Genomic DNA, 25,906 nt, shown 5'->3' with positions numbered 1-25,906 from the left:
AAATGATCCCCATAGGTTTCAGATAACCTGAAAATTACATAAACCTATGGAACATTTTTCATTTGACATTTTGGGCATGGTTTAAAGGTATAATGTCTGACACATATAATATTTTTAATTGTATTTAATTTATATATACTCATTATATTTTGTAAGATTCCTGATTTGGCTTTAGGCAAAACTTTGAGTGTCTATAGTAGTTTATTGTTCTTTGCCAATCATATGAAATTCTAACCTACTTGATGGCTCCTTGATCACCCTGCAGGAAAATTAAACATTTTGGCTGGCATTGGATAAGAAAGAGAAAAACAGCCCCTGATATCCAGGAGCCAACCTGACCTATCAGCTGGCTTTGGTGCTGCTACAAGCTGGTCTGCTAAACATGAAAACTTCCAGAGGATACCATTTTCAGACAAGGCCACTCTGTGAACACAATGGATCAAGATGAAAAAAAGAGAGAGATCAGACCATAGCTACATCTGAACACAGATAGAACATGAATGTTGTCCAAGCCACAAAACGCCAAATATCCCCCTGTCCTAGGAGTAAGGGCTGCTTCTGTCCCAATTACAGATGTAGCCTTACTTCTAGTCTCCTCTCTCCATAAATGAGATTACTTAAGATACAGAATCTTTTTTAAAAAATGAGCAAAAGAACTGAATAGACACTTTTCCAAATAGGAAATACAGAGGGCCAACAGGCACATGAAAAGACACTCAACATCACTTAATCATCAGGGAAATGCAAAACCACTTATAAGATATCAACTCATACCTACCAGAATGACTATGATCACAAGGACAACAAATAACAAATGTTGGTGAAGATGTGGAGAAAAGTGAATCCTTGTGTGCTGTTGGTGGGAATGTAAACTAGTACAGCCACTGTGGAAAACAGTATGGAGGGTTTTCAAAAAACTATAAACAGAACTGCCATAGGACCCCTGGTGGCTCAGACCATAAAGCCTCTGCCTACAATGCAGGAGACCCGGGTTCGATCCCTGGGTCGGGAAGATCCTCTGGAGAAGGAAATGGCAACCCACTCCAGTATTCTTGCCTGGAAAATCCCATGGACGGAGGAGCCTGGGGGCTACAGTCCAGGGGGTTGCAAAGAGTCAGACACGACTAAGCAACTTCACTTTCAATTTCACTTTTTCACCATAGGACCCAGCAATTCTACTCCTGGATATACATCTGAAAGACAAACGAAAAACACTAATTCAAAAAGATGCATGCACCTCAATGTTCACAGTGGCATTATTTACAATTGCCAACCTATGAAAATAACCCAAGTGTCCATCAACAGATGACTGAATACAGATGTGGGGTGTGTTTGTTTGTGTGTGTGTGTGTGTATACTAACCTACTTGATCGCTCCTTGATCTCCCTGCAGGAAAATGTGTATATACACACACACATATGACTATTACTGAGCTATAAAAAAGAATGAAATTTTGTAATTTGCAGCAACATGAATAGCCTTGCAGGGTACTATGACAAGTGATACAAATCAAACAAATAGTGTATGATATTACTCATATGTGAAAATCTAAAAAATATAATAAATTAGTGAATATACAAAAAGAAGCAAACTCAGATACAGAGAACAAACCAGTGGTTACCAGTGAAGGGAGTAAAGGGGGATGGACAATAAAATAAGCTATAAGGATATACTGTACAACACAAGGAATATATCCAATATTTTATAATAAATATAAATGGAGTATAACCTTTAAAATTGTGAATCACTATATTGTACACCTGTAACCTATATACTGTACAACAACTATATTTCAATTTCAAAGATACACAATCATAGCAGTAACCCCACTTCCTGACAGCACCCAATCTAGAGCAAGGCCTCACTTCTTTAAATCCTCTCCAAAATTACCTAACATGAGCCCAAATCTTATAGTAAGTCTTTTCTAACACTTGCTTACTTAGACATCCCACAGTTACTCATAGTGGATGTTTTTCCTCACTGCAATGAGTAACAAACCAACTTGCTCAATGAAAAACACACATCAAGGTGACCCAAGAGATCAGGTTATATTTTAAATTGTTATTTTTATATTGTTCAAAGCATAAAGAGCCACACAGTACTACATATACAATCAGCTCACCATAAACCCCTTATCAACAAATCCAAAGTTATTAAAATTCCAATTCTATGGTCAGTAGTTTTGATTATAATCATTATGTTCACAGTAGATGGAAAAAATAAAATAATATTTTAAATGCATGCATACCCCATAGGATCAACCTTTACCCTGCCACTTACTATAATAGAGTCATTTGCAAAGCAGCAAACAAATTAGGCTAACTAGGAGCTATTGACAAATGAAGAGAAATGAAACCATAATTGTAGTCTATGTAAAAGATGCTTAACATCCAGATAAAAGTCAGTAAAAAACATTCAGTCATTTGAGTATTTCTAACTAGACTGACTTTTTATAAAAGCAGCTAACAATAGCAATGGCAGCATATTATAAACTACTAAATGCCAAACTTCAATTAACAATAAAGCAGTAGGTACCTGATGTAATTAGAAAGAGCCCCAGGCCAGGAGATTCAGGGTCTGGGCTTAGTTTTAGGATCAGTTTGCCTTTAGTCACAGACTACATGCCACAGACTAAGACTCAAGTCTTAGGCACAGACTGCTAAAGGTAAGGGGGTATTAAGCAAGCATCTAGCCAAGTCCCCGCTCACAGTCAAGGAAACTGAGGCTCAGAGAGGGAAGGTGACAAAGCCACAATCATAAAGATATTAGTTAGTTCCAGTGCCTCCAACATGCATCCTCACAACACTATCTCTGCCACACTTTTTGCAAGTGGTTCCTCATTTAAAGAATGAGAACAGTCATCCATGTTTGCTTCTTCCTGGGATGTTGACTGGAACTAACTTGTTGAGTGAATATGCGCTTGCTTATATTTAAACAAATTCACAAAATAACTAGTCTTTGGGCAGTGGGTGCAGTATCAGGCACAATTGTGTTTGGCTACTTGCATAAATCCTCCCACTGGCAAGGGTTTTAAAAGCACGTTGGTGGTGGTTTAGTCGCTAGGTCATGTCCTACTCTTACAACCTCATGGACTGTAGCCTGCCAGGCTCCTCTGTCCATGGGACGCTCCAGAAAAGAATACTGGAGACTGTTGCCGTTTTCTTCTCCAGGGGATCTTCCCGACCCAGGAATCAAACCTGGGTCTCCTGCATTGCAGGCAGGTTCTTTACCAACTGAGCTACAAGAGAAGCTTAAAAACACGTTAGGGCTGTGTTTCTCAATGGGCACGGTATTTGCATTTTAGGTAGAATATTCAGTTGGGGGGTTCCCCTCCCCAAGTTGCAGGATGTAAAATACAAGGCTGGGTCCCAGCTACTCAAATAGCAGCAGCACTTCTGTGTCAGGTCTGGCCCTAGGGCGAGGCAATTGAAAACATCAAAACTAATGCCAAAAATCCAGGATGAACAAAATACCACCATGTTAAATAAAGACGGAATCAGCACTACTGATTTTCCCTTTTGCCTCAGGCTCCAATATGGCTCAGCATGACACAGTTACTGATCCTGTCTTTATTTAACATGTTATTTTGTTCATCCTGAATTTTTGCATTAATTTTAAAGATACTTCATGGGAACTTGAATAGAATTTGTATCCTACTATTGTGTGAAAATTGTATAAATCTTAATTATGTTGAATTGGTTCATAGTGCTTTTCAGGTCTACTATATCCTTCTACTTCTCTGTATATTCAATCTATTGGCTTTTGAGAGTTTGATATTGAAACGCCAACTAAAAATCTTAATTAATCTACTTTAAAAAATAATTGTAATATATAGTGGAAGTATATGTAAACTTGTTCTGTATTTTCCCAAGTTTCTTGTAAATGTGTTGTCATATTTCCATAATTTAAAAAATAAAAAATATAAGCAAAAAAATTTTAAATTATTTCATTAAAATATTACCTGGCTGATTACTGAGTTTAGGGGCACCCCTTAAATTCTGTACTCAAGACAAGTGCCTCACTTGTTTTATCATAGTCCAGTTCTCTTCCCGGTCATTGGGACAACTCAAAACACCTCCAGACATTTCCAAAGGTCTCCCTAGGTTGAGGACCTCTAAAATAGGGGTTGATTTTTCTCATTTAATAGGATGTCCAGAGAGACACGGCTCAGGCCTGAAACAGTAGTCACTTGATGCCATCAGGGCCCTAGATTTCCTTTATCTCTGCTGCATTCACAAGATGGCTGCTGTGCCCCGAGGAATTACATCCTACTTCCAGACAGGAAAACACAGCAGTAAAAACATATCAGCTGAGCCTGACACCTTTAATTAGAAAAATCACTTTCCCAAGAGCCCCACCCTTTGGCCACCTGATGCAAAGAGCCGACTGATTGGAAAAGACTCTGATGCTGGGAAAGACTGAAGGCAGGAGGAAGAGGGGATGACAGAGGGTGAGATGGTTGGATGGCATTACTGACTCAATGAACATGCGTTTGAGCTAGCTCCAGGAGTTGGTGATGGACAGTGAAGCCTGACGAGGTTGCAAAGAGTCGGACAGGACTGAGCGACTGAACAACCACGACCACCCTAATAAGCTTTAACTCACATGTCATTAGCTAGAAGTGAGCCAAGTGGCCAGCCTTAGCTGTAGGGAGCCTGGGAACACAAACGCGTGTAAGTGGGCACATCTCCAGCCTGAATAAAACTGGCCTTTTCTCCATAAGAATAAAGGGGAGAGTGAAGAAAAGATAAAAGAGCTAGAAATGTCTGCCATGAGGATCACTGCAAATAGTCTCTTCTCTGCTTATAATCTGATGGTCTGCCTGAGCAGAATGTTTTCATGGTCACTTTTAGAATTATGGACAGAAGCTGGAATATTTTCTCAGGTTGGGCTCCATAGAAGCAGAGTCTGAAACAGGGGTTTAGGTATGTTTGATTTATTATTAAGGGCATACTCTTGGGACAAACTTGAAAGGGAGTGAGAGGAACAGCCAAGGGAAGGGAAATCATCCAAGGGAGGATGCATTCTCATATGAAATTTTGCCAAGGCTTAATGGACAAGGAGGGCTTCCCTCATGGCTCAGACAGTAAAGAATCTGCAATGCAGGAGAGCTGGGTTCGATCCCTGGGTCAGGAAGATCCTGACCCTGCAGGAAGGCATGGCAACCCACTGCAGTATTCTTGTCTGGAGAATTCCATATACAGAGGGCCCTGGTGGGCTACAATCTATGGGGTCGCAAAGAGTTGGACAAAGCTGAGCAACTAACACTTTACTTTTGTAATGCACAAGGGGCCATGAGCCTAAATCAAGCATGACACAGAACTGTTCCATGTTAAAGAAGCTCAGCCTTTCACCATTGACAAATCAGTCAGCCATTTGCTACCCCATCCTATGCTGAAGTAAGTGGCCATGGTAACCTCCCAGGTGAACTCTCTGGGTGATGCAATGTCCACTAGCCAAGACAACACTCCATGGAGGGTTACAAGAATGAGTTGTTAGCCAAAGCACTTGCTGCACTAGCTGTGGGGGGTGGGGTGCCCATTGGGGGTGGGGAGGATCAAAAGCACTTACTACAGATATTAATTATGATGCACTTTCCAAAAATCTGCCTTTATTTCTACCTTATATTGTTTGAGAAAGTAGCCCTAGATATATTGCTATGATTAAAAGCTGTTGGAAAAACTGATTCAAGTTGAAAGTGTCTCATTTTCAAGAAAAACGATTAACAGGTGTTGACTTGTTTTGTTAAGCCACAAATGCCAAAAGCACTTTATAATTTGCTCTGGGTATTAACCAGGATCCAATCTGTAGTTCACAATCTCATCAGAGCACGTAAATATTTCATAGTCTTAGTGTCTCATTTAAAGCTCAATGAGTATTTAATTGAAGTTGACCAACAAAATAACTGAATTATGTTACATTTAGTTAGGCCTGAAATGAGCAAGCTCTTCATTTTCTCAAGTAGTTTGAAGCTAAAATTATTCCAACTTCATGAAATATTCTACACAATTTTATAAGTAATTAAAAGACTGTAAAATAGACTCAAAAGCACATATTAAATATTGAGAAAAACATGAAATAAAATGAATTTTCAACTTTAAATACAAGAGAATAGTTTAATATATTGTGGCCTACATTATTTATTAGTTGGAGGATTAAACTATTCTCAATACACTCTTTTTGACATAAGTAAAAATAGAATCTTTTCTTTGATGCTTGCAAGTTAAATATTCTAGAATGATGATGTGCAAACACCTATAATATTGATATTAACAGGAAACCATGCATGAGCCATTCAAGTAAGTCAGCCCAGAAAGTGTTTCTGAACCCTAGGTCCAGCATTAAGCAAGGTATATACTAAAAATAATCCAAAAAAGAGAAATATTGAGGACTTCACTGGTGGTTGGGTCCAGAGGGTAAGAATCTGCCTGCCAATGCCAGGGACAAGGGTTCAATCCCTGGTCGGGGAACTAAGATCCCACATGCTACAGAGCAACTAAACCCACGTGCTACAACTTCTTAGCTCACACACCACCTCTAGAAAGTCCGTGCAAGATCCCACATGATGCAATGAAGATCCCACACAGCCAAATAAATAAATTTTAAAAAGAGAGCGCGCGAAATATTGGTCCACATTCAAAGTAGAGAAGGTTTCCTAAGAAAGAAGCTTTCCCATGGTCTGTTAAATCTCCGTAAGTGTCAGAACTGGACTTCAAAAGAAGTGTGTGCTCTGATTGACCCTAACTTGGATGACATGGAATATGTCACTTCTGCCAAATCTGAAGACATTTTAATTGGAATCAAAGCATTGCCAACTAATCCCCATGTTAAGGCTGCTAAAAACTACCTGGTAAGTTTAGCATACTAATGTTTGAATTCTTTAGTCCTGAGTTAGTTTTTATTTATAGGACCTAAATAATTTAATAACAAATTCTCGGAAAACAGACCGCGGGGCCATGGTGACACAGGGCTGTGTGATAAAACAGAGCATATCCACACAGCTGCCTTGTGGGAAACAACTGGCCACTTTGGGTTTTCTCCCTTTGCTCTTAGTCCCTTTTTAGATATTCAAATGGACTGCCTACTTCAATTGTAAATACGCCAGTATATGTGCATGTGTTATGCACACAAACACACATCACAAAAACTTCAGACTGTTGTCTAATAATGGCACCTCTTTCCTTCACTTCTACAATTCTGGCCCTATCACCCTTGGTCTTCAAGGATGGGGAACCATAATTAGTATGGAGAAAACACAAGGAGGCATTTTCCTGTTGCATTCAATGGCACATTCAGAATCACACAAAATTCTTTAGTTAATGGCAATCGCTAAGCAAAAGTGGCAGTCTGACTAGACCCTTACTGTCTATAGAAGGACACTATCCTGTCCAGGACAGGAGATAAGAGAATGGTTGATAAGCATTCACCATGAAAGGTGATGAACATTAGGCTTCCTGTGACCAATGTGCCTGGTCAGAAACAGAATCAGGGATAACTCTTCTTTGTTTAGAGTACTTTTATGTCATTTCAAATGAACATTTACGTTGAGGACTCATTTTCTCAAATCTACTTAATATTTAGGTACATGTAACATTTTAAGACTGCATGTCTCCCAGTGTCACGTGACTTACCTGTTTATTGAAAGCCACCCAAGACGGTGAGTCAGTTCCCATTCCTTTAGGAAATACACTGTATTTTGGCTTTATCTTCTGTCCGAGAAGCAGTTCTCCACCTATTCCTGGTTTATCTTCACTCACCAGCATCCTAACATTGTTGCAAAAGCCCCAGTGTTGAGATTTGTGGAATTTCTCTTTTCCCATCTGTGAACAAAAGAGACAACCCAAAATGGCCAAAGTTATTCTTTCTGCCTTTTCATATTTGTTTTAAAAGGTAAATACATTTCCCATCATTTATTTTTCCCATTACAAAATGCAAATTAGAGTGGCAAATAATTATGATCAATCTTCACCATAAACTTGTGCCTCATTTTAAATTCAATTCATTTTAACAAATTCAAAAGCTTGAAAAGCAATAAGAACAAACCCAATGCTCCATGCTATTTAAAACATTTCAAAATAACTGTTACTGCAAGTGAACATTTAGGACATTAACTTGCTAATTGGTCTATTCCACTTATTTGCCAAGAATGCAAACAGAGGGAAAAAAAGAAACTTCTCTACTTCAGAGTAAAAAATGTAACAGTTTTCCCACAGAAATCGAAATATTATCTTCATCAAAATGGAGAATAAAATCTTTTCCTCATTAAAGTAAGTGTCACAGGAAATTTGTCAGAGCTGACATTCTCCTCCTAATTGTAGAACCTTGCCCTCCCTCTTCCCCACTTCCCCTCACATCTTTTCTGAGGATCTGAGCAGAAAAGGGCAAAGCCCAGATAATGCTTCCAAGGATTGGCAAAGATGGGGGCCAACACCAATGTGCATGCACTGCTAGTAGAAAAGTAAAGCAGAAAAATCAATCTGAGGAAAGATATGGTAATACCTAGCAAAGTGAAAGGCATATGCTTGCCCAGAAACCTAGCATGTCCACTTCTAAATATCTCCTGCCCCTTGCATGGGGAGCTATAAATCAGATTATTTGTTACAGCAGTGTTAGTAAGAGTGAAAAATAGGAAACAATCTAAATGTCTATCAGTAGCAGAAAAGATACCTCAATTGTGTTCTCTTTATAAAATGGAATATAAATACAGAGATCTAAAATTATATGCATCAATATGGACAGATTTCAAAAACTATCAAGAAAAAAAAAGCTAGGACACAAAATTTGATCACTTCACCTTATATAAAGTCTGAAAATATTCAAAAACACAGGGTTGTTTATGGATAATATAAGCATATAAATGTGCCGGGGTCCAGCCCCAGCTGATCCAGGGTATTCGAAGCGGGGACGGCATCGGCGACCTATTTAATTATTTATTCATCAAAGATATAAAGAGTAATAGAATGAGGATAGCTCAGTAAGAAAATTCAGTGGAGAAAAGAGGCTGAGTAGCTTGGTTTACGCGGGGGACCAATAAAACTTCAAGACAAGAAGTTTGCACCACTTACGTAGGCCACAGGCGTCCTTCCGTTCTCCCAAAGGAGAGGAGACACTGAGGCCTCCCCGGTCGGATCTTAGAAGCCCAGGCATAATTAGTAAGCATGGTGGGTTCCGCGCTCCAGATGGAGACTCAGCCAGAGTGAGAGAGAGACATGGGGAGACCAGTCTTTCAAGGAACTGATCCCAATTCTTTATTTTCCATGGTCTACTTTTATACACTGAGATGTTATGCAAAAGTCACGCGGGGTCAGCAGTCCTGACTTTTATCAAAGTCAGGTGCTTCATACAAATGTATACAGAGGTCTTAGGGGTGTTACATCATCTTCTGGCCAGGGGGCCTGCTGACAATTTATGACCCTCTCCTTGTGACAGCGGTCAGTCAACCAGGACACTTATTTCTCCAGGGGTGATTATTCTTAAAACAGACACCACCCAAATAAAGTTACATTCCTATAGGGTGAGGGTGTAGTGGGTTTTAGTTAAGGAAAGAATTTACTTAGCCTAAGGTCTAATGTGATTTATATCAAAGGTTAATACTTATTTCTTCTATATATTCATTAATGTGTATAAGGGCAGGGGATGTGGAGACTTAGCAGTAAACATTGGCTCAACAAATGAAAAACCCTTCATCAATACAATTTCTAATCAGCCCATTACACTTATACTAATAATTTTCTAACTTCTCTAAAGAACCTGTTTTTAGAAGATTTAAAGCATCTCGTGCCTCTCACAGTTGGGAGGCTGTGAGCAATCACATGTGGCCGGACAAGCCTGTCAGGCAGGCTAGAGAACCTTCAGAGGAGTTTGTAGGTTGAAACATTCCTATCACACCCAGGAATTATTATTAACTGGAGCTCTAAGTTAACTCCTTTTCCAAAAGAGGTGGTGGGGGACAGCCCCCCGTAAAGTCAGAGGTGTAGGTAAGAGCACAAAGTAGTAAAGTAGGCAGGCTCTGGTTATGGGGGTAGATGCTCGAGGATTTCCAGGGGGACTCCTGAGTCTCGATCCCACCTTTGCGTATGTCAAGCCTCCTTCCTCATGACCTTTGCCACGGGCGGAGTGCCTCTCGCCGGCCCCCAACATAAATGATAAGCAGCAAATTCAAATTAATATAATATCCATGATAATGCATGATATATGATATAATAAATATCACATGATATTTATATGTGATATATTAATATATTTGTTGTATCATATATCGTATTATGAACATCCATGTACACCACAGCCCTGTAGAAAAAAATAGAACATTTCAGATACAATTAAAGCTCTCTCTCATCCCAAGTTCCTGATTTCAATATCTGTAAGTCTGCTTCTGTTTTGTAAATGAATTCATTTGTATGTTTTTTTAAAAATTAGATTCCACATATGAGTGATATCATACAATTATTTGTGGATGAACACACTACTATATATATGACAGATAACCAACAAGGACCTACTGTATAACACAGGGAACTCTACTTGATATTATGCAGTATCCTATATTAGAAAAGAATATAAAAAAGAATGAACATATGTATCATATATGTATAACTGAATCACTTTGCTATATGTGTGTGTGTGTGTGTGTGTGTGTGTGAGTGTGTGTCTGCTCAGTCATATTCAACTCTTTGTGACCCAGTGGACTGTAGCCCGCCAGGCTCCTCTGTCCATGGAATTTTCCAGGCAAGAATACTGGAGCGGATTGTTATTTTCTCCTCCAGGGGATCTTCCCAACCCAGGGATCAAACCCACATCTCTTGTATCTCCTACACTGGCAGGTGGATTCTTTACCACTGAGCCACCTAGGAAGCCCACCATATATGTAAAACTGAATCACTTCTCTGTGTACCTGAAAGTAACACAATCTTGTAAATCAATTATGTTCCAATAAAAATAAAATATTTTAAAAATAAATATAAGCCCTCTCTCAGAGTTCATGCTCCTTGTCTCCCTCTCCAGAGGTAACAAGTATCCTGAATTTGCTGCTTGAACTTGAATACTTTGCCAGGATTATGTAGATCCAGGGCAATAGCCTCTTGCAAAGCATGATGCATTGGCAGGAAGTCTGAAAGGAAATTCAAAAATACTTTGTTTCAAGGCAACCTATGAAATGGGATAAAATATTTGAAAATAATATACATGAAAAGGAATTAATATCCAAAATATAAAAAGAACTCATACAACTCAATAACAAAAAATCTGATTAAAAAATGGACAGAAGATGTGAATACATATTTTTCCAAAGAAGATATTCAACTGGCCGACAGGTACATAAGAAGATGTGCAACATCACTAATCATCAAGGAAATGCAAATCAAATCCATAATGAGATACCACCTCACACGTGTTAGGATGGCTATTTTGTCAAAAAGGTAAGAAATAACAAGTGTTGGCAAGGATGTGGAGAGAAGGGAACCCTTGTGCACTGGTGGTGAGAATATATATTGGTGTAGCCACTATGGAAAATAGTATGGAAGTTCCTTTAAAAATTAAAAATAGAACTACCACATGACTCAGCAATTCTACTTCTGGGTATTTATTCAAAGAAAATAAAAATACTAACTTGAAAAGATATGTACACCCCATGTCCATCTGTCGCATTATTTACAATAGCCAAAAGAGAAACAACCTAAAGTGGCTACTGACAGATGAATTAATATTATTATATTATTCAGCCATAAAAAAGAATGAAAACCTGCCACTTGCAGCAACATGGATGAACCCTAAGGGCATAACACTAAGTGAAATGTCAGACAGAGAAAAACAAGTATTATATGATTGCACCTATATGTGGAATCTTAAAAAGAATAAAAAATAAACAAGCTCATAGATACAGAGAACCAACTGGTGGTTGCCAGAGGTGGAGGGTAGGGGTGGGCAAAATGGGTGAAGGTGATCAAAATGTACAATCGTTCAATTATAAAATAAATAAGTCATGGGGATGTAATACACAGCATGGTGACTATAGTTAATACTGTACTATTGGTATATATTTAAGAGTGTCAAATAGAGTAAATCTGGAAAATTCTCATCACCAGAAAACAAAAAACTTGTAACTATTGTGTGATAGTAGATGCTAACCAGACTTATTGTGATCATTTTGTGATATATACAAAGATGGAATCACTACATTTTACACCTACAACTAATATAATGTTATATAAAGAAGGCTGAGCACTGAAGAATTGATGCTTTTGAACTGTGGTGCTGGAGAAGACTCTTGAGAGTCTCTTGGACTGCAAGGAGATCAAACTAGTCAATCCTAAAGGAAATCAATCTTGAATACTCATTGGAAGGACTGATGCTGAAGCTCCAATACTTTGGCCACCTGATGCAAAGAGTCGACTCATTGGAAAAGACACTAATGCTGGGAAAGACTGAGGGCAGGAAGAGAAGAGGGTGGCAGAGGATGAAATGGTTGGATGGCATCATCGACTCAATGGAAATAAGTTTGAGCAAACTCTGGGAGATAGTGAAGGACAAGGAGGTCTGGTGTGCTGCAGTCCATGGGGTCACAAAGAGTTGGACATGACTTAGCCTCTGAACAACAACAAATTAATTAATATTAATAAAAATTAAATACCCAAAAATTAAAAGGAAAATACAAGACCTCATTTTTTCTTATATTGAAGGCAGCCTGGAAGAACAGGGAAGGGCTTGAGTAGCCTTGCTCAGGAGAGTCAGGGCCACACAGATGCCCCAGGAAGACAAACAACCCAGGCAGAAGGCTGCTGAAGGAAAGCTAGAGACAGTGGTTAGGATGGTGACCGGCAGCCTGGCTCTGTCCCATAGAGAATCCATTGCCACAACCTCCACCACCACCCCACTCCCCTCTGACACACACTCACACAATACTCAGTTTACCATAAGTCAGTCCCAAATCACCATAGCAAAGCAAAAGCTGGGTTGGTTAAAATGAATGGTGGAATAACATTGAATTTTATAATAATGTCCCTCTTTCAAAGCAAGTATTTTGGGTAATCACAAACTCATCTCAGGTCAAACCAACAAATGTTTGTTAAACATTTACTATATTCCTAACTTTCTGCCAGATATGCATGCATGCATGCAAAGTCACTTAGTCATGTCCAACTCTTTGCAACCCCATGGACTGTAGCCCACCAGGCTCCTCTGTCCATGGGATTCTCCAGGCAAGAATACTGGAGTGGGTTGCTGTGCCCTCCTCCAGGGAATCTTCCCGACCCAAGGATCAAACCCAGTTCTCCTGTGGCTCCTGCATGGGCAGGCAGGTTCTTTACCGCTAGTGCCACCTGGGAAGCCTTGCGCCAGATATAGTATTTATTTATTTATTTATTTTTTTCAGATATAGTATTTAAAATAAGCATAAAACTCAGCCGTGCCTTGAAGAGGAAACCCACCATCTGGCCGAGGAGTCAAGATTTAGATTAACTAATAGGAAGCAGTAGACGTCCATTTTTGACCACTTACCATGAGCTATACCATTTGCATACATGCTCAGTCACTCAGTCGTCTCCAACTCTTTGCAACTCCGTGGACTACAGCCTGCCAGGCTCCTCTGTCCATGGGATTTTCCAGGCAAGAATACTGGAGTGTATTGCCATTTCCTCCTCCAGGGGATATTTCTGACCCAGGGACCAAACCCACATCTCTTGGGTCTCCTGCATTGGCAGGAGGATTCTTTATCACTCTGCCACCTGGGAATCTTTATATGCATTACCAAATTTTGCCATCACAAAACTATGTGATAGGCATTATTACAGCCATTTTACAGAGGCAGAGACAAGTTGACTAGCACACCCATGGTTATATGGTAAATAGTGGAGCCTGTATCTGAATCTAAGCTCATTGACCCTAATCTCTGGTAAGTCTATCTACCCTGAGCCATAAACTGATGGGCTGGAGTAACAGTATTGAGGTCCTTCGGGTAGTTGGATACTGTCTTGAGCCTGGAGAAATGGGATGAATTGGACAGGAGAAGAAGGAAACAGGAACCCTAATGCTCTGCTGATGGTACAGTTAACTATCATTCTGGAAAGCAATGTGGTACTACTTGGCAAAACTAGGGATGTGTATTCCCTATGATTCAAGAATCTTACTCCTGGATATGTATCTCAGAGAAATTCTCACAGTAGCCAATAAATGGAGATATATGACAATGTGCAATGGTACAGTAGGTCATCTACATACAAACAAGTTCCATTCAAAGAGCATATTCATAAGTCCAATTTGGAAGTCCAACAAAGTAAGTTTGTAAGTCTAAGCTACAATTTCATTCATGCCTAGTGTTGACAGAACACACATTCGCATCTTTGAAAGCCCACAACTTGAAGGTTTGTACATATGGGACATACTGTATTTTGGGAAAGTTGGAGACAAGCTTGATAAATATGTTGATGAAATGGATAAGAAAATATGGCTTCATGGATAAGTACACTATGTTGGATCTTCATTTCATTTCACTTCTTTGAAGCAATAAACCAGACGTATGTAGGCTGTCATAATAAATGACCGTAGATGTCATGGCTGAAACAGAAACTAATTTCTTACAGTTCTGGAGCCTGGGAAGTCTAAGACAAGAGTGCTGGCCAATTCAGTTGCCCAGTGAGGGTTCTAGTCTTGCCTTGAAGACTGCCAATGTCTCCCTGTGTCCTCACAGGGCAGTGAGAGAGACAGCAAGCTCTCTGGTGTCTCTTCTCATAAGGGTACAAATTTCATTATGGGGGGTCCCATCCTCATGATCTCATCTAAACCTAATGACCTCATCTCTAAACACCATCACACTGGGGGGTTAGGGTTCAACATACGGATTTGGGAAGGACACATAGCATTGGAGAGAGAAGGAAATGGCAACCCACTTCAGTGTTCTTGCCTGGAGAATCCTGTGAACAGAGGAGCCTGGTGGGCTGCCGTCTATGGGGCTGCACAGAGTTGGACACGACCGAAGCGACTTAGCAGCAGCAGAACAGCACTGGATGTACATATAGCAACATAGATTCTTAAAACATACTGTTGGGTGAAAAATGGTATCTGTAGCATACTATATGATTTGCACATTTTTAAAAAACAATGCTACATATTTTGCAAGAACACACAGAGATTCAAGAATGTGCATCAGGACTTCCCTGGTGGTCAGTGGATAAGAATCCACCTGCCATTGCAGGGGATACAGATTCAATCCCTGATCCGGGAAGATCCCACATGCCATGAAGCAACTAAGCCTGTATGCCACAACCACTGAGCCTGTGCTTTAGAGCCCACAAGCCGCAACTACTAAGCCTGTGTGCCACAACTACTGAAGGCCACATACCCTAGAGCCTGCACTCGAGCTGCAATTACTGAAGCCTGGGCGCCTAGAGCCTATGCTTTGCAACAAGATAAGTCACGGCAATGAGAAGCCTGTGCACCACAATGAAGAGTAGCTCCCGACTGCCACAACCAGAGAAAGCCAGCACACAGCAACAAGGACCCAGCACAGCCAAAAATAAAATTAATTTTTTTTAATGTATATCAAAGACATCTGTATGGAAGCCTATATAAAGTCGAAAGGGAAAGAGATTAGGGATTGGGAATGATAAGGAATAAAAATACATAAAACAAGAGAGAGACCTTGCACAAATCAATGATGGCATTGTGTCATAAATGAAGAAATGTAATTAATTCACCTCTTTCCACCTGACATTAAAAAAAAAAAAAGGATGGATTTGAATGAGAAGTGAGAAGTAGGCAGGTGAAGTTAGCTGCTAGTGCAGCTAAGCAGATACAAGGTGAGAAAGGCCTGAAGAGGGTAAAGACAATGGGAATGGGAAGGAAAGGACATCATATGGGACAGGACCTTCAAACTCTCATTGAGGAAGGGCAAGTTTGATTGTTTATTTTCTCAAATCATCTCAGACTGATACTTTTATAGAATACAATAAAATTAATTATAAAAATTTGAAATAAAAACAAATACATAAAAACTTACAAGCTCACTGATCACACCCTCAGATATCATGGCAAGGTCAATTTGCTACAGAAGTTTCTAAAGGCTCTCAGTGTCACAGATACAACACCACACTTGGAGAAGCACTACTACAGTAGACATCAGGTAAAGAAACCAACATGTGTGATCGGGTGTGTTAAGAAAGAAAGAGACATGGGAGGTGACTTGCAAGTTTCATGCTAGCCTCACTTCCACTTGGGAAGGGGTAGGAAGGAGAGCAGAAAAAGCAATAAGGACAACAAAGTACTTCTATCACCTGGCTTCTTAGCCTATCTATTGCTGCAGCTCCCAAATATGGATGTAACAGCATTGGCTGAGTTTCTCATTTCTGAAATTTCTGAAGGAAACTAAGGCACTGGATTGAGCCTGAAGAGCCCTCAGCAAGGCTGGCCTTCCCATTCCTGGCCACCATCACAGCAGCAAGGCAAAGAGAAGAGACTGGAAGAAGCAAAGGGCTTCCCCCACCACACACCTACACAAGTGCTATGAACCCTTATCAATACATTTCTATCCAGCTAGTGACAATGACTAAGTATACCATACAAGGGGGCCTTTTTCTAAACTACCAGTGCGATGAAAACTGAAGAGAAACCACAATGCGTAAAGTTCAGAACGTAGTTCAATCAAGTTCTTGCTAAATTGATGAGCAATTTCTCTATGCAGACTATTAGCTGCTGCTGCTGCTGCTGCTGCTAAGTCGCTTCAGTTGTGTCCGACTCTGTGCGACCCCATAGACGGTGTCTCACTAGGCTCCCCGGTCCCTGGGATTCTCCAGGGAAGAACACTGGAGTGGGTTGCCATTTCCTTCTCCAATGCATGAAAGTGAAAAGTGAAAGTGAAGTCGTTCAGTCATGTCTGACTCTTAGTGACCCCATGGACTGCAGCCTACCAGGCTCCTCCGTCCATGGGATTTTCCAGGCAAGAGTACTGGAGTGGGGTGCCATTGCCTTCTCCGACTATTAGCTAGATATTGTCAAATATTTTCGAATCTTTTGCTAAGTAAAATCAAGTCAGCCAGACAAGATTCTTGAATACTTTTAACATGAAAGGAACTATTACTAAATTCTTTCCAAAACTCTTGATTTGTGAGTTGTGAATTCACACATCCAAACCCCAATCAACAACAATACACCTATGCTTCCTTAAGTTCACTGACATCATTATTTTCATCAGCACAGCATGCAAAAATTCCATTTTTGCACTATCAGAATATTAACTTGAAATTTCAATTCAAAATTCTATAGCTCAGAAACTAATTGCTTGGAGTATTTGTTTGGTATGATATAAAAGTACATAGGGACCTGTTTCAAATGTTTGCCCCTCCCAACATACACATACATATACACAAGCTTGAGATTTGCCATTACAATCTCTTAGGATCAGATGTCAACCTGCCCTATGCCATGGTAGCTGTGAAATGGTGCTCAATCTCAGTGTAAAGAGATTAGGCAAATGTCTTAGCAAATGATAACATCAGGAACATATTATCCAAAGATCCAGTGTTCCTTGATACCTCAACTCCTTGGGTCCCATCACACTTACAGTGCCACCACCAGAAAGGGAGCAGCCAAAGCCAGACTCTCCTTGATGTTTCACATCACATTAATAACTGGTCCCACCATCCCTTCTCTGTTGCTAGAGATTGGAAGAGCAGTTTATCACATGATTGAATTGATTAGTAAATAATCATAAGTTGCCAGGACCACCATAAAAACCATAAAGCTAACCCAAACTAAGAAGCAGGTTATGATCACCAGTATTGGGAGTTGTTTATGCATGTATAATCTCTTTCAGAGCTCCAGCACATCAGAGTCTCTTTGTTTCTACCTAGACTGCATCCGGAGAAGGCAATGGCACCCCACTCCAGTACTCTTGCCTGGAAAATCCATGGACAGAGGAGCCTGGTAGGCTGCAGTCCATGGGGTTGCTAAGAGTCAGGCACGACTGAGTGACTTCACTTTCACTTTTCACTTTCATGCATTGGAGAAGGAAATTGCAACCCACTCCAGTGTTCTTGCCTGGAGAATCCCAGGGACGAGGAAGCCTGGTGGGCTGCCATCTATGGGGTCGCACAGAGTCGGACACGACTGAAGCGACTTAGCAGCAGTAGCAGCAGCAGACTGCATCCAAAGCCCAGATGCTTGACAACCTTGCTATGACCAAGGCAAGAAGAATAAGGTGTTTGGTAAGAACCTGACAGGTCATTAGGGCCACCATTAGTTAGAAGCACATCTTTGCACATGTAAATACCATTCTCATAGCCAAAAGCTGACATGTGTAGCAGTCCTCTAAGTACTTTAGAAGTGATCAGTTCAGTTCAGTTCAGTCGCTCAGTCGTGTCCGACTCTTTGCGACCCCATGAATTGATTATCAGAAAAAAATCTCTGAGTAAAGATGGGGATACTCAGGAACAGAGTTTAAGTAATTTGCCCAACGCCAGTCAACTAATATAAATAGTGAATCCAGGATGAAAACTCAATACCTGAGCCCACAAATATTAGGCCTTGCATTATGTGTGCCCTCTTAGAGAAAAGGAATAGATCTCCCCTTGCTTAAGTCATCAGGGTTGAATTACCACTTTCACTTTTGACAAATGTAATAACAAAAATGACCACCATGATGTGGGAGGGAGGGAACAGATCAGATAATTGGACCTAGACTCAATCTCTTAAAAGCAGAATAGGTACTAGAGAGTACTGCAGATACCCGTTTACAGCCACCAGAAGTTACTAAAAATTCAGGGCCTGAAGAGAGCCAGTTAATATTTAATATTTTAATATATGTCAACAAAACTTACTTTTCTAACTACTTTTTGAGGTTGGTGGAAAATCTGATACCAAATTACCTAAAACTATGATTCTTTTTTATATTTATTTATTTATTTTAATTGGAGGATAATTACTTTACAATATCAGGATGGTTTTTGCCATACATCAACATGAATTGGCCATAGGATACATGTGTCCCCATCCATCCTGAACCCTCCTCCCACCTCTCTCCTCACCCTATCCCTTCAGGTTGTCACAGAGCACTGGCTTTGGGTGCCCTGCATCATACATCAAACACACTGCTTATCTATTTTACATATGGTAATGTATATGTAAAACTATCATTCTTAGGTGGACTTCCCAGGTGGCTCAGTGATAAAGAATCCACTCATCAATGTAGGAGACACAAGAGAAGTGGGTTTAATCTCCAGGTCAGGAAGATCCTCTGGAGGAGGAAATGGCAACCCACTCCAGTATTCTTGCCTGAAAAGTCCCAAGGACAGAAGAGCCTGGCAGGGTACACAGTCCATGGGGTAACACACACACACACATACACACACACACATCATTCATAGGTAGTCCTGTCTGACTAGATTTGGGACTAGTTTGTTTCTGTTCCATGAATAGAATTTTTTTACCTCTCTCTTCAGAGCATATTTATTTTAGAAATTCATTTTCTCTTTTCTTCTTTTCTGTACTTTTATAGAGAAAAAGAAGTAACTGAGCAAATCCTATGAATCCCCCAGAGAAAATAATAACAAAATTGCCTTGGGTAGAGCTCAGGACCAGAGGAGCATGAAAGCTATCATTACTTATTAATAAAACTAAATCACTCAAAAAGAAACCCCAAATGTGAAAATTTTAAAAAGTCATGTCAAAGAAAACTTCAAACATTTTTAAACTAATTTTCTTCTCTTTCCAATCCTAACTTGGAAAAATGTTCTGCTCATGATTCTCAGCCATCAACTCAATGTAACAATAAGGCTGGTTTTATATATTTAATAATGTATTTAAATCGGTAAAGGAAAAAATAAACTTAAATCAGTAAGATCTAGAAAGTTGTGCAGCCCTTCCTCAGAAAACACTGGTTTTTTTTTTCCCTCTAAATACTTAAACTCAGAGCACCAATCAATAAAAAGAATTCTAAAGATTTCCACCAAAGTCAGTTAACATCACTGGCTCATTGTAGCTGATAAGTACATGCGTGCATACTAAATTGCTTCAGTTCAGTTCAGTTCAGTCGCTCAGTCGTGTCCGACTCGTTGCGACCCCATGCACTGCAGCACGCCAGGCCTCCCTGTCCATCATCAACTCCCGGAGTTCACTCAAACTCATGTCCATTGAGTCAGTGATGCCATCCAGCCATCTCATCCTCTGTCGTCCCCTTTTCCTCCTGTCCCCAATCCCTCCCAGCATCAGAGTCTTTTCCAATGAGTCAACTCTTCGCATGAGGTGGCCAAAGTACTGGAGTTTCAGCTTTAGCATCAGTCCTTCCAAAGAACATCCAGGACTGATCTCCTTTAGAATGGACTGGTTGGATCTCCATGCAGTCCCAAGGAACTCTCAAGAGTCTTCTCCAACACCACAGTTCAAAAGCATCAATTCTTCGGCGCTCAGCTTTCTTCACCGTCCAACTCTCACATCCATACATGACCACTGGAAAAACCATAGCCTTGACTAGACGGACCTTTGTTGGCAAAGTAATGTCTCTGCTTTTGAATATGCTATCTAGGTTGGACATAACTTTCCTTCCAAGGAGTGTCTTTTAATTTCATGGCTGCAATCACCATCTGCAGTGATTTTGGAGCCCAAAAAAAATAGTCTGACACTGTTTCCACTGTATCCCCATCTATTTCCCATGAAGTGATGGGACCAGATGCCATGATCTTAGTTTTCTGAAAGTTGTGCTTTAAGCCAACTTTTTCACTCTCCTCTTTCACTTTCATCAAGAGGCTCTTTAGTTCCTCTTTACTTTCTGCCATAAGGGTGGTGTCATCTGCATATCTGAGGTTATTGATATTTCTCCCGGCAATCTTGATTCCAGCTTGTGCTTCTTCTAGTCCAGCATTTCTCATGATGTACCCTGCATATAAGTTCAATAAGCAGGGTGACAATATACAGCCTTGATGTACTCCTTTTCCTATTTGGAACCAGTCTGTTGTTCCATGTCCAGTTCTAACCACTGCTTCCTGACCTACATATAGGTTTCTCAAGAGGCAGGTCAGGTGGTCTGGTATTCCCATCTCTTTCAGAATTTTCCACAGTTTATTGTGATCCACACAGTCAAAGGCTTTGGCATAGTCAATAAAGCAAAAATAGATGTTTTTCTGGAACTCTCTTGCTTTTTCAATGATCCAGCGGATGTTGGCAATTTGATCTTTGGTTCCTCTGCCTTTTCTAAAGCCAACTTGAACATCTGGAAGTTCATGGTTCACATATTGCTGAAGCCTGGCTTGGAAAATTTTGAGCATTACTTTACTAGCATGTGAGATGAGTGCAATTGTGCGGTAGTTTGAGCATTCTTTGGCATTGCCTTTCTTTGGGATTAGAATGAAAACTGACCTTTTCCAGTCCTGTGGCCACTGCTGAGTTTTCCAAATTTGCTGGTATATTGAGTGCAGCACTTTCACAATATCATCTTTCAGGATTTGAAATAGTTCAACTGGAATTCCATCACCTCCACTAGCTTTGTTCGTAGTGATGCTTTCTAAGGCCCACTTGACTTCACATTCCAGGATGTCTGGCTCTAGGTCAGTGATCACACCATCGTGATTATCTTGATTGTGAAGATCTTTTTTGTACAGTTCTGTGTATTCTTGCCATCTCTTCTTAATATCTTCTGCTTCTGTTAGGTCCATACCATTTCTGTCCTTTATCAAGCCCATCTTTGCATGAAATGCTCCCTTGGTATCTCTAATTTTCTTGAAGAGATCTCTAGTCTTTCCCATTCTGTTGTTTTCCTCTATTTCTTTGCATTGATCGCTGAGAAAGGCTTTCTTATCTCTTCTTGCTAGTCTTTGGAACTCTGCATTCAGATGTTTATATCTTTCCTTTTCTCCTTTGCTTTTCACTTCTCTTCTTTTCACAGCTATTTGTAAGGCCTCCCCAGACAGCCATTTTGCTTTTTTGCATTTCTTTTCCATGGGGATGGTCTTGATCCCTGTCTCCTGTACAATGTCATGAACCTCATTCCATAGCTCATCAGGCACTCTATCTATCAGATCTAGGCCCTTAAATCTATTTCTCACTTCCACTGTATAATCATAAGGGATTTGATTTAGGTCATACCTGAATGGTCTAGTGGTTTTCCCTACTTTCTTCAATTTCAGTCTGAATTTGGCAATAAGGAGTTCATGATCTGAGCCACAGTCAGCCCCTGGTCTTATTTTTGCTGACTGTATAGAGCTTCTCCATCTTTGGCTGCAAAGAATATAACCAATCTGATTTCAGTGTTGACCATCTGGTGATGTTCATGTGTAGAGTCTTCTCTTGTGTTGTTGGAAGAGGGTGTTTGCTATGACCAGCGCATTCTCTTGGCAAAACTATATTAGCCTTTGCCCTGCTTCATTCCGTATTCCAAGGCCAAATTTGCCTGTTACTCCAGGTGTTTCTTGACTTCCTACTTTTGCATTCCAGTCCCCTATGATGAAAAGGACATCTTTTTGGGGTGTTAGTTCTAAAAGGTCTTGGAGGTCTTCATAGAACCATTCAACTTCAGCTTCTTCAGCGTTACTGGTTGGGGCATAGACTTGGATTACTGTGATATTGAATGGTTTGCCTTGGAAATGAACAGAGATAATTCTGTTGTTTTTGAGATTGCATCCAAGTACTGCATTTCGGACTCTTTTGTTGACCATGATGGCTACTCCATTTCTTCTGAGGGATTCCTGCCCGCAGTAGTAGATATAAGTGCCATAGATAGTAGTAGTAGATAGTAGTAGATATAAGTGACAGACCGCGTGGCAGAAGGGCGCTGGCTGCGACGGACCTTGCAGAAGCATGGCCAAGAGGAGCTACCCCATGTCCGAGGTCGGGGCAGTGGCCAAGAGGAACTACCCCACGTCCAAGGTCAGGGGCTGCATCTGAGAGGAGCTACCATGTATTTGAGGTCAGGGGTGGCAGCTGAGAGTCCCAGGCTGCGACAGCGCAGCAGCGGCTGAGAGGAGCTACCCCCCACCCGAGGCCAGGGGCAGCAGCCGGGAGGAGCAACCCCATGTCCGAGGAATGGTGGCTGCATGGGCGCAGGAAAGCTGAAAGGAGCTACTCCCACGTTCAAGGTCAGGAGGGGCGGCGGTAAGGAAATACCCCTCGTCCAAAGTAAGGAGCAGCGGCTGCGCTTTGCTGGAGCAGCCATGAAGAGATACCCCACATCCAAGGTAAGAGAAACCCAAGTAAGACCGTAGGTGTTGCGAGAGGCCATCGAGGGCAGACACACTGAAACCATAATCAGTGTGCTTCAGTCGTGTCTAACTCTTTGCCACCCTATGGACTGCAGCCCACCAGGCTCCTCTGTCCATGGGATTCTCCAGGCAAGAATACTGGAGTGGGTTGTCATGCTGTGCTCCAGGGGATCTTCCCAACCCAGGGATCAAACCCACATCTTTTAAGTCTCCTGCATTGGCAGGCAGGTTCTTTACCACTAGTGCTACCTGGGAAGTCCCTAGCAGATTAGTACATCCATTCCCAAATTCCTTCTCCCTTGCTGGACTCCATTTAAAAGCTAGATAAAGCTAAACACTCCACTTGCTTCCTCAGCCTCCTTTTCAGAGTTCTGTTCTAGGATTCTGGAAAAGGCTTTTGTCCTCTTAAGCCAAGGAAATACAAGTGATCCTACCTCTAGCTCACTTTTTCTTGCCTTGAGATGTATACATAATGTCTGGAGCTACAGCAGCCATCTTGGGATCATGGCAGGAAGGTGGGTAGGACTGCAGAGATACTGGCTCAAAGTAGAGCTTTTAAATGTGTGCCAGTAGCCACCTACCTCCAGACTCCCTGCTTGGTGAAAAAAATAAACCCCTTCTTGTTTAAGCCTCTGGTCAGGTATTCCATTACTTGCAATATAAAGTATTACAAATTAATGCATTTAGTCTTTAAAAGCTTGCTTTAATGCCCTTTTTAAACAGAATAAGATTATTAATCTTATGTAAAGCATATGGGTTTCCCAGATGGCTCAGTAGTAAAGAATCCGCCTGCCCGTGCAGGAGACACAGGAGACGTGGGTTGGATCCCTGGGTCAGGAAGATCCCCTGGAGGAGGAAATGGCAACCCACTCCAGTATTCCTGCCTGGAGAATCCCATGGACAGAGGAGACTTGCAGGCTAAAGTCCATGAGGAAGCAGAGTTGGACACAAATGAGCGACTAACACACACACACACACACACACATATTACTACAGGAATAAAAACAGCATGACATTGGCAGAAGGATAGACATAGTTCAAAGGAACAGAATAGAGAACAGAATGAAACCCACACAAATATGCTCAAATGACTTTTTTTTACAAAGTTGTAAAAGCAATTAAATGGTGGAAGGCTATCCTTTTCAACAAATGAATCTCGACCTAAATTTCACACTTTGTACAAAAATTAGTTCAAAACAGGTCACAGACTTGCCCAGAAAGTGTTAAACTACAAAAATTTTAGGAAAAAGTATAGGAAAATAACTTCAGAATCTAGGGCTGAGCAGAGAGCTCTTAGGCTTACTATTGAAGTGTGGCCATAAAGGGAAAAAATTTGATAAATTAGAGTTGATTAAAACTTGAAAATTTTTTTTGCTCTGCAAAAGAGTTAATAGGACAAAAAGACAAGCTACAGATTGGGAGAAAAAAAATGTGCAAACCGCATCTTAGAGAAAGAGCTAGTATCTAGAATGTATAAAGAATTCTTAAAATTCAACAGTTAAACAAAACAATCCAATTAGAAACAGGCAAAAGACATAAAAAGACATTTCACCAAGGTAGATATACAGATGGCAAATAAGCACATGAAAAGATATTCAACTCATTAGCCATCAGAGAAATGACAACTCAACCTAGAATGAGATATCTCTACACACCTATCGAGATAACTGAAATGAAACACAGTGACAACACTAAATGCTAACTAAGATGCAGAGAAACGAGATCACTCACGCACTGTTGCTGGACTGTAAAATGGTACATTTGCTCTCAAAAACAGCTTGCTAGGTTTTTTTAAATAAAACTAAACAGGCAATTATCATAAGATCCAGCAATTGCACTCTCAGGCATCTATCCCAGAAAATGAAAACACATGTCCACACAAAAACCTGTACATGAATATTTGTAAAAGCTTTATTCATAACAACCAAAAGCTGGAAATAGGCAAGAACTTCTTCAACAGGTAAACTGTTAAAGAAACTGTGGTACACACACAGAGTACTACTCAGCAATGGAAATGAACAATTGATACATGCAACTACCTGGATAAAGCTCCAGAGAATTATGCCAAGTGAGAAATAAAAATAATCCCCAGGGGTACATACTTTATGATTTCATTTATGTAATATTTCAAAGTAATACAATTTTAGAAATGGAGAACAGGGGTTAGGGAAGCCGTGGGGAACAGCAGGACCAGGAGTGGGGGTAAGGGGTGGGGGGAGGCTGATGGGAAGGAAGAAAGTATGGTTATAAAAGAGCAATAGGAGAGATCCTTGCGATAATGAAACCGTTCTGCACCTTCACTGTCAAGATGGCCACAGTAACCGACACATGTGATGAACTGTAGCGATAAAATGCACACATGCAAATGAGTACAAGTATTAATAAAACTGGGAAAATCTGAATAAGATCGACAGATTATATTAATGTTAATATCCGGTTGTGCTACTATAGTAGTTTTGCAATATATTACCAATGGGAAAGTGGGTAAAGTATACACAGGCTCTATCTGTATTGTTTCTGATAGCTGCATGTAAATCTACAATCATCTCCATAAAATTTTCCATTAACAATAAAAGGCAAGAGAGGGTTTACTTTCCTCAGTAACAAGGCGAGTTTCTACTCAGCTGCCTTTTATAAGGTACTAAGTATGAACATGAATACAGATGAGCAATGAATGACTGATGTCTCACAGAAATGAGATAAAACACAGTCCTATAAATGACAAAACA

The 25,906-nt window shown here is 40.5% G+C and overlaps 1 protein-coding gene across 1 annotated transcript in view; it reads right to left on the bottom strand.

Annotated features, from left to right (window-relative positions):
- Positions 1-25,906, bottom strand: part of EFHC2 (EF-hand domain containing 2) — a 248,392-nt gene that overhangs the window by 196,992 nt on the left and 25,494 nt on the right. The window contains exon 2 of the mRNA XM_055563252.1: positions 7,632-7,820. Within this exon, the coding sequence (XP_055419227.1) occupies positions 7,632-7,820 (189 nt within the window). The remainder of the gene's footprint in view (positions 1-7,631; positions 7,821-25,906) is intronic.

The sequence above is a fragment of the Bubalus kerabau genome, chromosome X (assembly GCF_029407905.1).
Source record: "Bubalus kerabau isolate K-KA32 ecotype Philippines breed swamp buffalo chromosome X, PCC_UOA_SB_1v2, whole genome shotgun sequence".
In the NCBI taxonomy this organism is placed as follows: Eukaryota; Metazoa; Chordata; class Mammalia; order Artiodactyla; family Bovidae; genus Bubalus; species Bubalus kerabau.
This window is presented reverse-complemented; position numbering and strand designations above follow the sequence as displayed.